Below are 15,901 nucleotides of genomic sequence, written 5' to 3'. Positions count from 1 at the left end.
TAAGCCCTTCTTGGATACACATGAATCACACTCACTCCTCACAGCAGCCCGCTGACCCAATCACTGCATCCATTCTTCAAATGAGGAAACTGAGGCTCAGCTTAGTCAAGCAAATGGTCCAAGGCTGCACACCTAGCAGGTGGCAGAGCTGGGCCTCACACCCAGCCCTCGCTGGCTCCAGAGCCTTCGCTCTCTCTTGCCTGTGTGCCGTGTGGATGTACAGCCTCCCTGGTTCCCTGCAGTGGGCCAGAAAGACCCCTGCAATGGTTCTGCTTCCCTGGCTCCATAGGGAACCACTGACGTGACCGACGTACCACATGCCACAGGTGTGGGATGGCAAAGTGCTCCTCTGACAATGTGGGTCAATCAGAAAGTAAGCAGGAGTCACCCCAGCCACTTGCCACCTCTGCGGACAGGCCTGGGCTCCATGCAGGGCAGAAGTGCCCCTCTGCGCACCCAGGTGGGATTCTAAGGGTGGATGAGCATACCCTCCTGGGAAAGAAAGGCCTCTCTGCCATGAAATGAAGATGGCCTTTCCAGAAAGAGAGGAGACCTAAGCATACCTGGGATCTTGACTCATAATCCATCACAGAATCCCTACGTTTGCGTTCTCTTTCTGTCGCAAAAGTTGTTTTCTCCATCAGAGGAAGGGAAAGGTCCCGTTGAGGAAGTCCTGGGAAGAGACAAGGCGTCACAGAGGGACAGGGTGTGGTGTGGCCCTGCACGCCCACCAGGGAAGTCCGAGCATGGGACATACTGCCTCTGGGGTTCCTGGGGTATGGCCAGCGGTCCCGAGACCCCAGGTCTCTGCTCCTGCCTCTCCGCTCCCGGTCCCGGTCCCAGTCCAGATCCCAGTCCCGGTCTCGCTCCCGGTCCCACTCCTGGTCCCAGTCCCGGTCCCGGTCACCTGAGAAAGCCAGACATGGAGGAGTTAACACGGTTCTGGGCCACGCAGGATGGGGGCCCTAATCCCCCTCCTCCCTTGAGGAGATGGATCCCACACTGAGGTCTCCAGACTCCCATGCACGACCTGGGCTCTTTTGATTACCCTGGACCCAGAACACCACTTCTGGAGGCTTTGCCCAAGTGCCACGGACGGCAAAGCAAGCGCCACAGCGTGGTTTAGAGGCCGGCCCCTGCAGACACTTCTGTTGTTTGCTGGCTGCCACACCATCAGCCCCACACTCTGGACCATGACTTCAGACCCGCCCGCCAGTCTCAATGTGCACATGACCCTGCTCCAAAGAGACAAAACACATGCCCTCCCAAAAGCAAGCTTCCTTTTTACAAGTTCTTGAAGGACCTTAAAACAGGTTTTAGAGGCAAAGTAGTGATGAACTCTGCCCCTCCTGGGCCAATTTCAAACAGCTTCAAATACTTGCTCATTATTTAAAAAAAAAATTGTATTTCACACCAGACACTGGTGTCTGCTTGGATATAAAAATGTCTCATTCCATCATCAACTGCCCTTCCCCTCAGATCTGCACCGCTGTCTCCACTGATGGTGCCAGGCCCACCATGCACTTCTGGGCAATGGGCGGAGCTGGTAGCCGGGGAAGCTGGGCCCAAGTCTGCCCCAATGGCGTGACCTGACACAGTTACTCACTGCAGAATGATGACGCAGAACGTGGCGGTGGGGACTCTGCTCCCTTCCGGCTCATGCTGTCTTCGCTGCGCAGGTCACTGTTGTTGTCATCTGAGAGGACACCAGACACTGACTTAATGCTCTATCACCTCTCGCCTGTGTTCTCAAAATAGCTCCCCCGAGTGGAGTCTGCCCTTGCCCCAACCGTGCAGCCCCCTGCCTCCCCGGGAAGCTGGAGCGATCTGATCCCCACATTCCTCAGCTTCCTACCACGCCTGGGCAGGCTACGTGGCTGCGACCGCCCTCACCTCCTCTCCACATAGCAGCCACGCACAGCTCTCTGGGGTAACACACCCTTCGTGTCATGAAAAGGAGCCCAGGCCAGGGTTGTGAGGTGCACAGAGGCTTGTCAGTTCCTCACAGAGGCCCTCACTGAGGCGTGCCTTTCCTACCCACACCACCTTAAGGCGGCGGTTCTTAACTGGGGCACTCTACTCCCCGGGGACAGGTGGTAACATCACGTCTGGCTGTCACAGCTGGGGAGGGGGTGCAACCGGCATCCTGTGGGTAGTAGAGAGGGGCCAGGGGTGTGTCACTGCATATCCTATGACAGGCTGGCACCCCACGAAGAGAGTGACCTGGCCTCGACTACCAGTGGTGCTGCGGCTGTGAACCCCAGAGAGATCACGGCTCCCCGACAGCCTCCACCGTGCCTCACCTCCTGGTTCATACATCTCCTTGTAATTTTCCAGCAGAGTGACTAGCTTCTCACAGTTCTCGGGCTTTTTTGCCCGCACCCAAGGCTTGATCTTTTCTGGAAGGATGGTCAGGTACTGCTCAAGGACCAAGAGCTCGATAATCTCCTCCTTGGTGCGAGTCTCTGGCTGGAGCCAATCGAGGCAGAGGTTTCGGAGTTTAAACAGTGTCTTCCGAGGCCCAACAAATTCCACGTAGAGGAAATTCCGAAACCTCTGATGAAAGAATTCAGGGTCAGTTGCACCTTCTCTTACGGTGGCATCCGGCTCCTTAGTCAAGTCACTGTCTAGCTCATGCACATCTGGAGCCCAAGACTTCTTCGGTTTGGTGGCAGACAAGTACTTTGGAGGCAGCATTTTTCTAAGTGAGATTTTCACTGGAGGAACCAAACATGAGTCAACAGGAAAGACGCGGCAGGCTGTGACAGTCAGCACTCAGGGACCTGTAGATCGTAAGGAGATACACACATGTCCCAGAAGTTGAGGATCAGGCAGCAGTGTGGGGCTGCCCTACACGGGCATCAACAACGCTTTGTGAACAAACCACGGGGGCAGAGATGCACACACTCGCAATACACAGATGCATGCGCAGCACACAAACACAGCTTCCCACAGGGGTAACAAGCATGACCTCTGGGCACCATCAAACCTGTTTGAGAGTCACCTCTGCTACTAACGGGTGTCATGACTGTGGGCAACTACTCAACGTCCTGGAGTCTGTCCCCTTATCTACACCAAGGAACAACAGCCCTCAACCCTTTTAAAACTGTGAGATTAAATAAGCTAATATACCTAAAAGGCCTACCAACCCAATGCCCACAATGCTCAAGGTGCCAGGCATTACTAAAAGTGGAGGTTGATTTTTGTTCTCAGCAAAAATGGAAAAGGGGATACAGGGAATGAGGGCCAAACCTACCATTTCTGGTGATTTCTGAACATCTCTATCACTGTGGAAAGTTCTACTGGCCAGAGTGGCAGAGTCTGCAGGTCTGCTCAGGACCCCTTCCCTCGGCACCGCACACCCTTCTGACAAGTGCCTGTCCTGAACCCCAGCCTCGGGCTCTGCTAACACCACCTCCTCCGATAGGTCTCCCGAGCTGCACTATCCATCTCTCAGGTGTTGCAAGCACTCCTCACATGTATTTTTAAATGCTGCAGTTAACTTGCCCCTCTCTGCAGCCTAAACTATAAACTCTACTTGAGGGATTAGAGACTCACTTTTCCAGACTTGTATCCTCTAGTGTCTGCCTGGCACAAAGTCAGGTACCAACAATGGTAGAACAGATTGAAATTAACAGACATAAACCCATTTAAAAACTGGTTTTAGGGGCATCTGGATGGCTCAGTTGGTTAAGCATCCAGCTCTTAGTGTCGGCTCAGGTCATGATCTCACAGTTTCGTGAGTTTGAGCCCCGCATGGTGCTCTGTGCTGACAGCATTGAGCCTTCTTGGAATTTTTTCTCTCTCTCCCTCTCTCTCTCTGCCCCTCCCCTGCTCATGCTGTCTCTTTCTCAAAATAAATAGAACTTTAAAAATAAATAAATAAATAAATAAATAAATAAATAAATAAATAAAATAAGTTTTAGATGTAGGCACGCATTATCACATGGCTGAAGAAGCACAGCTAAGTTTCTGGGGAGAGAGAACATCCTGGATTAACCTCTATGCCCCTGCTTCCAAAGAACATTCTGGTGTGTCACCCACCCTCACCTGCCCACTTTTCTATCAACCCCTCTAGGAAAGAACCAGCTTTGATAATCCTCCGTATTGCTGCATTTATTTCCCTAGTTGTCTTTTTATTATCTGCCCCTTCTTTTTAGAAAAACCTCTTAGACTGAGTTTAAAAGCTGATTTTCATCTTTTTTCTAACATAACCAATTAAGGCTATACATTTCCCGTTACCTAAACCATCTCCCTCTGTGGACAGCCACAAATGGTACAAGAAGGTAGGCAATATGGGAAAGAAATTTAGGTTTGGGTGGGTGAATTAATTCACCTGACAGTTTTGTACTTCTGGCTTTACTTCCAAGGAAGAACAAAACAATATGCAGCAAAAATTCTATGCTTTTGTTTTAAATGGAAAACCAGTAAGTTTAAAATTAAAGTTCTTTCTTTAATGTTTAAAGAGAAAACAAGGTGTTTCATTTATCATTTGGGAATAAATGTAGCAAACTCTGCCATGCCCTTTTCCCCCCTGCAGTGATGGGCTTCGGTTCTGCTCACGCACAAACACCACCCCCACCCATGCTCTCTCCCACCGCTGTCCTCTGAAGCATCAGCACACACACGCACTCGCGCGCGCGCGCACACACACACACACACACACACACACACACACGTCCATCAGGAAGACCCTCAGCAATCAAGCACTGCCTCCCTGTCTGCCCTGCCCTCCTTGAGGACAGGTGACAACAGAGGGGAGGGCATGAGATGGCACCCTGCCAGGCAGAAGACTTCCAAAGCCAGGGAAGGAAAAGGACAAGTATCCAGGCTCTGACGACTAGAGTGATGCTTGGCTAAGAGGGACAGAGAGACTGCCCCTGACAAGGCAGAGCTCTCAAACCCAGCAGGCCTGAATGGCAAAGATGAAAGGGCAGGAAGCCCAAGACTGCTCTTTGGCATTCATATCCCAGAGGAAACTCCAGTCCCCTAGAAGACGCTAGTGCAACTTCTCAGAGGTGACAGGATACCTTCAGGTATGTAAATCACCTGTTTGGGAAGAGGATCCTTTCCAGAACTTCAGAACAAGCAGCTCTCCACGGGAACAGAGTCAAAATACCAGGGACCTGCAGACATTTTAAAGACAAAAATATATGGACAAATAAACATGGAAGAAATGTAAAAAGAGTGTCAGAGAATTAATTCTCCAAATGGCTGTGAATTCAGATAGCATTAGAGGTGAGGACTTATATATCGCCTTCAAGAAAAGGCCAATTCCCAGGTCATAAACCAACCAAAGAGAAATAGAAAGCCTTCCCATTGTCTTTATGAAATCAGAATAATTTAAAAAGCCAGTACAAAACTAGCATTAACAAACCACAGATCAAATTCAGTTATAAAAGCAGACAAAAATCTCTGGCACTATCCCTGTTGAACACTATTCTTCAGAGTTCCAGCCAATTACAATGAGGCAAGAAAAATGTGAGGCATAAAGAAAGATCTAAAACTATCATTCTCTTTTATGTAAGAGCATTCACTCAGATTTTGTGAATCAATGAAGCAGACCTGACAATAATTTAATAAGAAAATCACTTACAACATGCTCCCTAAATATGTATCAGCAATTAAAAATTTTAAATAGTGGGAAGAGAACTGCCATTATAAAGACAGAAAAGATTTAATGAAAGACAACACCATCCACATGAATAAGATTACAAATTATAATAATAAAAGGCAGTAAATGGAGAGACATAGAATAATCATGGGAGATGTATGGATCTGGCATATTAAAGCTCTAAAACCTCCCCCAAGTTAATCTATATAATTTAATGGAACTTCAAAGAATATTAATGTTGGGGAACTTGGCGATGGTTCCAAAGTTGACCTGGAAGAGTTCCATTTGGTCAATATTTTGAAAATTCACATATCAAAAGACCAACAATCCATACACAAAATTTAAGAAATATTTTCACGTAATCTCATGGTAAGAAAGTTCTTTTATAATATGCCTGAAGGAGAAAGACTACATAGAAATAACAATGATGGTTGTTTACACCATCAAAACCTAAGAAATAAAACAACAAAAAGACCCACTTGTAACTTATGACAAGAAAGTGGATTCTCTTAGGAATTGTGGTCTAAGTTGACCACACGTAGTCAAGTATCCGGCAGTGGCATGAAACGTGGCATTTACAAACTAGTAAGGAAGGCACACATTACTTCAGTAAATGGTGGTAGGAAAACTAGCCAATCTTTCACTTGGGGGGAGAAGGTCATACCATACATAAAAATGCTAAAACTAAAATCAAAATAAAATAAATAAAAGATTACTTTTTAGAATTATGGAGCAGGAAAGGGCTCTTCTAACTAGATGATAAAATTGAGAGCTATTAAGGACAACTTTAACTTCAAATATGTACTTGTTTACTATGGTAATTTTTCCTCCCAGTACACATATATTTGAAGCATAAACCACCAGCAGGTGAAAACTACATACAGTAACTGTAGGATGAAAAGGTTTGGCAGAGAATCAATAATTTTTCTAAGAAAATACAGGCAGGCAAACCTGACTCAGAAAGCAGAGGAAAATCTAGGGAAGAAATTTAAAAAGATGAAATAATTTAAGGAGCAACTTCCATAAAAGTTCCATGAGCAATGAGTTCACCATGTTATAAAAACCCTTCCAGAGCACAGAAAAGAGATGGAGGACATCTTACTCATTAATAATATGACCGTTTGAACGCCCTTAAGAATTCGATCACAAGGTACACGCCAACTTCTACACCAAAAATTCACTCATTTCTTTTCTCAAGAAATTCAGGACTAGAGTAAACAAATTTGATGTTCTTTAAATGTGCTCAAGATTTTCTAACAAGGGCAACAGAACAGCCTGTGGTCAGCAAGAACATTATACATATATATGTATATATATATATATATATATATATATGCATATACATATATATATATATGTGTGTGTATATATATATATATATATATATACATATACATATATATATATTTTTTTTAATTTAACAGGAAAAACTTAAAAAAAAGAATCAGGCCCTAACAACTCCTTCCCACAACTGCAGAGGAAGTTCATTTCAGATCTGAGAGTAAAAAAGGACTTTGAGAACAGAGTAATTGTAAAAATGGACAATGTAAGTATCTGTATGAAAAAGAAATGGGCGTACTCACATAATGGTTATGGCAATGGAGATTTTATGGAGGGCAATTTGGATAACTTCTTGAAATTTTAAATGTACACACCCTGTCCTATAAATTCTATTTCCATGAATTTATTCCAGAAATACGTAATCACATATGTCCAAGAATATAGTCACTGAATAGTGCTGACAATGCACAAAATATAGTACATATTCATATAATGATTATGAAACCTTTTAAAATAATGAGCCAATTGTAAATAAATGGATATAAGATGACCTCTAACGTAGTTAAGTGCAAAATGGGACACGAAAATGTGTACAGCATTCTAAGAAACTATAAAAACAGACGTATTTACTTAGACAATTTCTGTAAGAATATATAGGAGACTAGTAATAGTGATTAATAGTGATCACCCCTGGGGAAGGGAACTGGGGGCCAGGGAAAGAAGGGAAGGAAACTTACTTTTTCACTGTATAGTCTCCTTTTGTTTTTTGTTTTTATTTATTTATTTTTTACCATGAGCATGTATTACCTAGTCAAAAAAATAAATTCAAAGTTAAAACAAAAACAATAAACAAAAGCACTAGTAGAGGCCTTAGAGACTGTGCTGCCCACTGAGTGGGTTCACGCAACCCTGACACCTTAACACTGAGGGGGTATCCTCCCTTCCCTGCCTATCCCACCCTGCTGGAGTCCAAGGTCATATCCTAAACCAGATGGCAGGCAATTTAGAAACCCCCAAAGAATCAAGTCTGGAACTTGTGAAACCAAGAATCACATAAGGAAATTGCAGCTATAAGTTGAATATACTCCCCAGATCTCCAGCAATTATTAATACATAATTGTAAGGTCATCCCCTAAGCTAGGGATTCTGAAATCTAACTGATAGACCTTTCTGCCCATGTGCACAGAGGTACAGATCTCAAGTGTGTTCAGAGAGGCACTGTGTGCAACAGCAAAGAACAGGGACAGGGAGGAGAAGGCCCAAGCATAATTCCAATGCCAGAGCCCACCAAAAGACCACTCACTCACTACTCAGCAGATGGGAAAATAAAAATGGGTACAAATTTTCTGTGCTATAAGATGCAACCAAAATAAAAACAAACCAGAAGAAGAGGGGGAAAATATTCTGCAACATAGACAACAGTTAATATCTCAAATGTGAGAAGCTCTTAGAAAGCAATAAGAGAAATGTCTACCCGTGAAAATAAAAAATACAGTTCATAAAATTAGTGATAAGTTCCAACAGTCACATCGGAATCAAAGAAATGTGAAATATTACAGTGAACACCTTTTTGGCCTATCAAATGGGCAGATATTTCAAAAATAATCAAAAAGAAAAACTGATGTTGGTGAGAAGCTGGCTGGTGCAGGCATGAACCATAATTCTGGATGCCATTTCAGCCTATGTTTTAAAAACATTAAAAATGCCCATTCCTTTTGAACCAGCAAGGTTCCACTTAAGGACAATCAAGTAAGTAAAATATTAGTAAGAAAAAAAAAAGCTAAAAAGTCAGGTGCCCACTACAATAAAGTCCTTATATATACACCTAATTTCCAGTTTATAAAAGGTAACACATGCATCACTAAAGAGCTGCTGCAGTAAATGATGGCAGGTGACGCCATTTTACACATGGAGCCATGGGAAGGGACAAGCACATGTCAGAAAAGTGTTATGTTGCTAACGTGTTCTTGTATAACTACGGTCCTAACACGGGGCACAGATCCTGTCTCAAGAGTCAAACTCCGGAAAAGGAGACACTGATCGACATACTCCTACAGCGGTACCGGACAGCAGGTGAGTCTTGTGAGATGAGGTTAGGTGCCATCCTGGCCAAGTGACCCAACCTTTACCCCTTACTCACTCTGTTTACAGACCAAAGGGCAACTCAGAGTGGGGCCAGATGTGCTGTGCTAGTACTTGCCAGGGTCCCATACTCACCTTACCCTCAGGAAGACCCAGATCTCAGGTGAACTCGTCCTGTGACAGCGCCTCTGGCCAATCAAAAGCATAACTGCTCTACCCACTTCGCCCCCACTTCCCCAGTCCAGCTTCTGCCTCCATGGCAACAGCCACGCCTACCGCTGAAGAAAACAGAAGATACAGGTTTGGAGGTAGCTGAGACGAAAGCATCACAAAGGAGCTGAGTAAATGTTTGTCTGATACGATCGCATGAAACGTTGGGGCTAAGGGGGTAGCCTGTCCAAGGACAGACCAGAAAGGCCAACAGTAACAATTTACCCATCTGATCAGAGATGTGCCTGAAGATGCGTGAACCTAGTAGAACTGAGAGTGCCTGCACTTAAACCCAAAGTCTCTGAGGGCAAAGCCTCTGTTGCCTTTTTCCACCATTGTATTTTTATCTCACAGGACTGGCACATAGGTGTTCAATAAACAGTTTTTTGCACTTAGATGCAAAAATGTTTAATAAATCCAATCTAGAAAAGTCTAGCCCATTCCAGTAATACAAAGGAAGATATCCCAATTCCAGGGGACTGTTCTATACGATGGATTATAAGGGGAAAGGGATCCTGTGAGCACTGTTTCGTGTTAAAAAGCATTTGCAAACTTCAACAGCCTCTCCTTATAGTGTTTTTAGCAAAGAGTACAACTAGGAGGCCACCTATGAACAACAGAGATTTATCTCAAATAAAAGCAAGCAAGCATATTAAACGCTAAAGGTATTCCAACTAAAAGTGGGGGCCAGAAAGGGAGGACCTCCACCACAACCACCATGCAACACTATTCTGGAAAAACCTGGCTAACACAACTGAAGAAGAAACGAAAAGCATAATGTGGAAAAAGCATTATTTTGAGCTAAAAAACCTTGTCACTAAATACAAGAAAAGAATCCCATTAATAGCAAAATAAATAAATTCTCATTAATAAATTCAAACTATCTGCAACTCCAAACAAAATTTTTTTAAATGTCTAGGACATAACACAAATCCTGAATATGTGAAGACATATGTTTTTGGATGGGAATGTGGAAATTGTTGTCAATCCTTCCTTGAACATACATTAAAATCCAATGAAAGGATGGGAAGCTTTGATAAACTGAGAATCCAGTTCCTCTAAAGAATAAAGGTACAAAACTATCAGGACAATCCTGAATAAGGTATGTATGTGGTGGGGGCAATGTGTTGTCTGTAAAATGACCCAAACATATGGAAACGTACAGCATTCTTTCCAACACAATGACTCAAGTGTCAAGACAAATACACTTAACCGAGCTAACACAGTCCAAAACCTGACTTGCGTGAAAGTGTACACACACATGGGATTTAGTTTACAATAAAGAAAGGTCTTTAAATCAAAAAGAGCATTAACTGTTTAAATACAAACTATGAACTCTCTGAGGACTAAGTGGTAAAGAATAATTTTAACAAAAGTGATGAGAGGGGATGGCCAATACTTTAATTTCTGACCAGTTATTCAAGCATGCATTTCCAAGAAGGTTGGGACAGCCTCTGGCATTAGGAAAGCACCACAAACCAGTGCTGGGGTCTGGCCTCCTGCCAAGCAATTCTGTATTTCAACAACGCATCACTGGAAGCCTAAGGCCACAAAGGCCAATAATCTACTTTGCTCTCATTAAAATAAATCAGTGCCCTCAAAAAACAGCATTCCTCCAAAATTTTCATCAAACAGGAAGGAATGAAAACATAAAAATCTTTAATAGAATGCTATGTAGCCATTAAGTCATGCTTTCAAGAAGTTTTTTAACATTATTTTCTGATTGCAAACATAAAAGATAATACAACATTCAAACATTACAAAATATTTAATGTAAAAACCACAAGCCACATCCACTGATCAAATCTGTTGCTATACTAAACCTTTTGACATCCATATGTAGAGTAGCATCAAATTTTTACCCAAATGAGATCACATTAGGTGTTCTGCATGTGTGTGCTTTTAACTTTTATTTTTTTCAGTAAACTTTATGCCCAATGTGGGGCTGGAACTCACAACCCCAAAATCAAGACTCGTGTGCTCTGCCGACCCTGCCAGCCAGGCGTCCCTTGTGTATGTGTTTTAAAACCTAGTAATTTATGATGGTTACCTTTCTATATTAGTACATATAGATCTACATCATTCTGAAGGCCACATAATATTCCATTCTACAGGTACACTGGTTTATTTAAACTCGGTGAAACCACTAACGTGAAAAAACCTTTAAAGCATTAAATGAAAATAATGGGGCATAAAATTGTACAGCATACGTGGCATTTACATGTATACCTATTTATATGCACATAGAAAATGATGGAAATATCCACACAATGGAATAAGGCAGTTTTTAGAAAGCAAACCTATAGATGGAAGTGTATTTATATGGAAATTCTTGTAGATAGTGCTAAATAGCTACTAAGTAGTATGTGTGCATACATATGACACCTTCTCCCCGCCCACCAACTACTGTCTCACATCCCAGGAACTTCACTCTTATAGCTTGAGTTTGAAATGTTAATGAACTGGGTATGATCTCATTGTGCTAAAAAAACAAACACACAAGAGCAAACAACTACAAGGATATTTAAACATACGGAAATATATATAAATTAAGCCAGAAGAAAATTTCCATATAAACTTGTATAGATTATTCATAAAAGGGGGAAAATAAAAAAATAAACAATAAAAGATACTACTTCTTTTTTCATTTTAATTTCAAATGTTATTCTAAGTTTATAATTAGAAACAAATTTTTGAATATAAAATTCAAAATAAATTCAATTTCTGTTGGTCTTCCCTTTCCCTTTCTGCCTACTGCTGCTAAGCAGCATGCCCTCTGCTGTGGTGGTCCCAGGATGTGGCCCCTGCTTACGAGGACACTTCATCTTCCCCTCTGGCCGCCTCCCACTGCTCCCATGGCACCCTCCACTCGCTGCCTGTATCACTTGATGGTGCTCCACATCCAGGCCCTCCCCTCTGGCCTCATAGTTCAAACTGAATTCTGGCCACATGGCAAACCCATCACCTTCATTTCCTGACTTGGAGGTGGACCCTCGCATACCCCTACTCAAATTTCCGCATTTCCTTCTGCTCTCTGGAGTACAGATCCCTGTGTGGGTTGAGTAGCGGCCAAGGGCAGGATCTTAAAAGGTCTGACCACATTTGGCAGACAAAGGCAAAGGTGGAGACACAAAGGGACCAAGCCCTGGTCCTAGGGGCCAAGACCACCAATTCCAAGAGGAAGGAAAGAGAGGAGATGAATGACAGAAAGCAGTCTCTCTCTACCCTGGGCAGAGGGCCTTATGGATTTCTAGCGTTCTTTAACCTCCAAATATCGGTTCTTGCATACACTAGACATCTAACCATGAAATGTTATATGCATCATAAACATTTCATGCAGAATAAATTTCGCTTGTGAGCCTGACCACTTACAACTACAGGACAGTGGTGCCGCCTGGACAACAGTGTTGCCACTGTGGTTTCTACCACAGTATTTGCGCCATTCTTTGAATGTTTTATAGCACTTTACTTCTCTATTTCATAAAAAATGAATAGAAAACAAAAGTATGGGCCTCACATTTAATGTAACTGAAACAAGGATGGAATTTATCAGGCACCCCTGCTACCAGGTGCGGGGGGGGGGGGGGTGTCTTTGGCCTCAAACAAATGAATTGGGAAGAAATCAATTAAAGAACACAGATCAGAGGCTTGAAAAGATTGAGTGGGACACATGAGGAGAGCTAACGAAATCCTGTGACCCCACTGTTTCACCTCAGGCTCCCCACATCCCATCAGTTGAGAAAGAAGCTCCATGAGAGCTTCTTCGACCCCATTTCTACTTACTTACTTTGGCCCCTCATCATGGTGCACCTAGATTCAGCCCCCTCACTCATTCTACCTACCTCATCCGAGGGGGCTGGAATTGAGAACTTTAAAGTCAGGAAGCGAGGAAGTTACTTTCTTCGTTTCTTGGGGACAGCATGGTGTGCGGTCTCCTCTCTCTTCTCGTTTGCTCCATTCTCCTGCCTCTCTCTGCAGACCGACATTCTCTACTTCAGCATGACGTGGTAAGCGCTGCCCCAGCCCCAGTCCTACCTCACCTCCCGGTGACACGCCCAGTGCTGACAGCCTCAGCAACCCAAGTTCTCCGAGTCTGCAAGTACACACCGCAGCTCAAGTCCTTCTAGGGTGGTGGTTCTCAAACTTGGGGTGCCAAAAGCCATCTGAGGTACTCGTGAAGTATGTACCTGCCTCTCTAGATGTGACGATCTAGGAGGCCTGTGGTTCTCTAGGAAAGAGGCATTCCAATAAGCACCCCAGTAGTTATACCTTGAGAACCACTGCTGCAGGCTTAGGTGTCTGGTCTTGTTCGAATAATCACCAACAGAAGCATACGGACAACAGGGGCTGCTGGGGGGCCAGTTTCATATGGCAATGTCAGCAAAGAGTAAGTGACCACTCTCCCTACCATCCTGGCCGCAACCTCCACCCTCTGGTCTTTTAGATGGCTCTTCGCAGATCATCTCCACATCACCCTGGGCTTACCTCTATCACAAAGGCTTAGCACTTACCACACTGCAGCAAAATTTCCTTGTTGGTGTCCATTCTTGTGGGCTTTCCCCAGAAATTTCAGAAGAGAGGAAATAGTATCTAAGAATTTTAGTTTAATGATCAGACCCCAAATAGTTCAAGACGAATAAAGCTACTTTAAAGAGACTGCCTTCTGAGCCAGTATGAGTAATCTGGCCATATTTTCACGTCAATTATTAGCTGATCATTTTTTTTTTCTCCCAAATAAGAAAAAAACATGAAAAGATAGGCCACAAACGATGTACAGGAAAGGGCTACTCTGGTCAGACCTAATTTGAGTGGAAATTGGGAACAAAGGGGACTGGAGATAGGAGACCTCTGGTGTCCTAGTTACCTAGCAAGAGCTTCACTGCAACCAGATGCTGGCGCTAGGCTACCTAAAGGCCAGTGCTAGTGAACCTTCACCTTCTCTCATTTTGATTCCATACTCACCAAGCAATCTTTTCATTATGGTTTCATTTCCCATGTAGGTCTGTCTACAGGGAGAGAATCTGTTGATCATACACACTTTTGAGTATTTGGGTCCCTGCTGTAGTTATGTCCCACTATAAGCTAACAAGCCAGAATGGAGAAAACAGGAACATTGTACTTTAGTCACACCGGTTTTCAACATAAACTAATATGTCAGTAGGGTTTACACAGGTTTCCCCAGCTTCATTAATGTGGATCTACTAACACAGGATGAGTCCTTACGTGAAATAAGGTTTCTGAGTGTCCACAGGCTTTAGGACCAGACACTGGATACTTGAGGCACTCACTGAGGCCAGGCATAAACCAATGATTCCCAGGGACCAACCTGAATGGCACATGAGCCTTCCTTCAGATGGTAACACACCGTCAGCACAGCCACCTATGTTGGTAAGCATGTTTTCTTACTCGTCATTTAACTACAGTTCTCATTCAGCAGACGTTGAGGCCAGTGATTATGTCACCCACTTCCAGAGATACAAAGTCTGGCATGGTCCTGTCCCAGAGTGGGCAGTTTCCATGTTTGCTGACGGAATGAACAACTTTTGCTATTTTGCTCACTTCCCCACACGATGTGATTCACTGCACCTGACCTGAAGCAGTCAGCAAGGTGTGAAAGAAGAGTACGGGGCCGACTGAGTCTCTTAGTAGCTCTCTAATATCCAACTACTTCACTTCTCCCCCTGCTCTGACCCTAATCCAAGCTATCATCTCTCACCCAGACCTGAAATGGTTATCGCTGCAGCCACTGTTTCCACCCTCCTCTTCAGAACTCTACAACAGATGGTGTTTTTAAAACACAAATCTGATTCTCATGTTACTTTTATGGCTAAAACACCTCAATGGTTTCCCACTGTGTTTCATATTGAGCCCATATACTTACCACTCACTGGGAGACCTTTCACAACACAGCACCAACTGACCTCTTCCCCACCTTGATCAAACGCCACTCAATTCTTTCCTTTGCTCCAGGCATCCTAGACTTCTGGCTCTTCTCTCTGGAGCCCTCAGAAATGCCCCTGTGCCCTCTGCTTCAGACTACTCTTGCCACAACACACTACCATCCTCACTTCTTCAGTGCTCAGCCTGAGCTTCCCTGGCCTTCCAGAAAGGCCCTATGTGGCCTGTTTCAGGTTAAGTGTCCACAGTGAATATTCTCTCTCAAAAACATCAATTGTACAATTATTTTTTCAGCGTCTTTCATTAACCAATAGACTATGAGCTCCAGGAATACACTTCTTTTCCCACTCTAGGCCATGTTTGCTAGAAGAACCGATGGACCTCTCATGCTTCTCTAATCACCCAACAAGAGAGAAAGAGTAGGCCTGAAAGTACAACTGAGTGTTGGGTGGGGGTGGGGGGGGGGCGGAATGAAGGAAACTGAAAAGCATAGCATGAGGCCAAGGAGAATTTCTGGCAAACACGCAATTCACCGGAAGAGTCTGTGAGTTTTCAGAGAGCACAAACGGGTACTTGCATGGCTGTATGGAACACGTATGCAGTAGAAAAGTGTCAGGATGAAGAAGAATGTGTTCACTCTAAGGATGAGTGTGGCAGTGTGAGAAGGGAATTCAACTCACCTGGACCTGGACCCGACCACCTAGTGTTTGGACCTAGTTCCTCTTCCTCTGGCCAGGTGTCTCTGAGAAGGATAGGAGCTCAAGAAGGCAAAGCTGGGGAAGGAAAAGAAAACATGAGATACCAAATTTACTTTGC

General features: G+C 44.0%; 1 protein-coding gene across 12 annotated transcripts in view; it reads right to left on the bottom strand.

Moving 5' to 3' along the window:
• The window catches only part of PEG3 (paternally expressed 3), a 51,906-nt gene that overhangs the window by 12,419 nt on the left and 23,586 nt on the right, over positions 1-15,901 (bottom strand). For 4 of the 12 annotated variants that reach the window (XM_042917682.1, XM_042917679.1, XM_042917680.1 and 1 more), the window contains 7 exons: positions 13,030-15,858; positions 9,113-9,255; positions 5,050-5,126; positions 2,304-2,783; positions 1,607-1,696; positions 758-907; positions 564-673 (listed from right to left, as the gene is read on the bottom strand). In XM_042917682.1, coding sequence (XP_042773616.1) covers positions 564-673; positions 758-907; positions 1,607-1,696; positions 2,304-2,697 — 744 coding nt within the window. In that variant the 5' untranslated portion in view covers positions 2,698-2,783; positions 5,050-5,126; positions 9,113-9,255; positions 13,030-15,858. The remainder of the gene's footprint in view (positions 1-563; positions 674-757; positions 908-1,606; positions 1,697-2,303; positions 2,784-5,049; positions 5,127-9,112; positions 9,256-13,029; positions 15,859-15,901) is intronic. The other 8 variants (XM_042917689.1, XM_042917686.1, XM_042917685.1 and 5 more) reach the window with 8 other exon arrangements.

This window comes from Panthera leo, chromosome E2 (assembly GCF_018350215.1).
Source record: "Panthera leo isolate Ple1 chromosome E2, P.leo_Ple1_pat1.1, whole genome shotgun sequence".
Taxonomy (NCBI): Eukaryota; Metazoa; Chordata; class Mammalia; order Carnivora; family Felidae; genus Panthera; species Panthera leo.
Note: the sequence above shows the minus strand (reverse complement) of the source record. Positions and strands in the feature narration are given on the sequence as shown.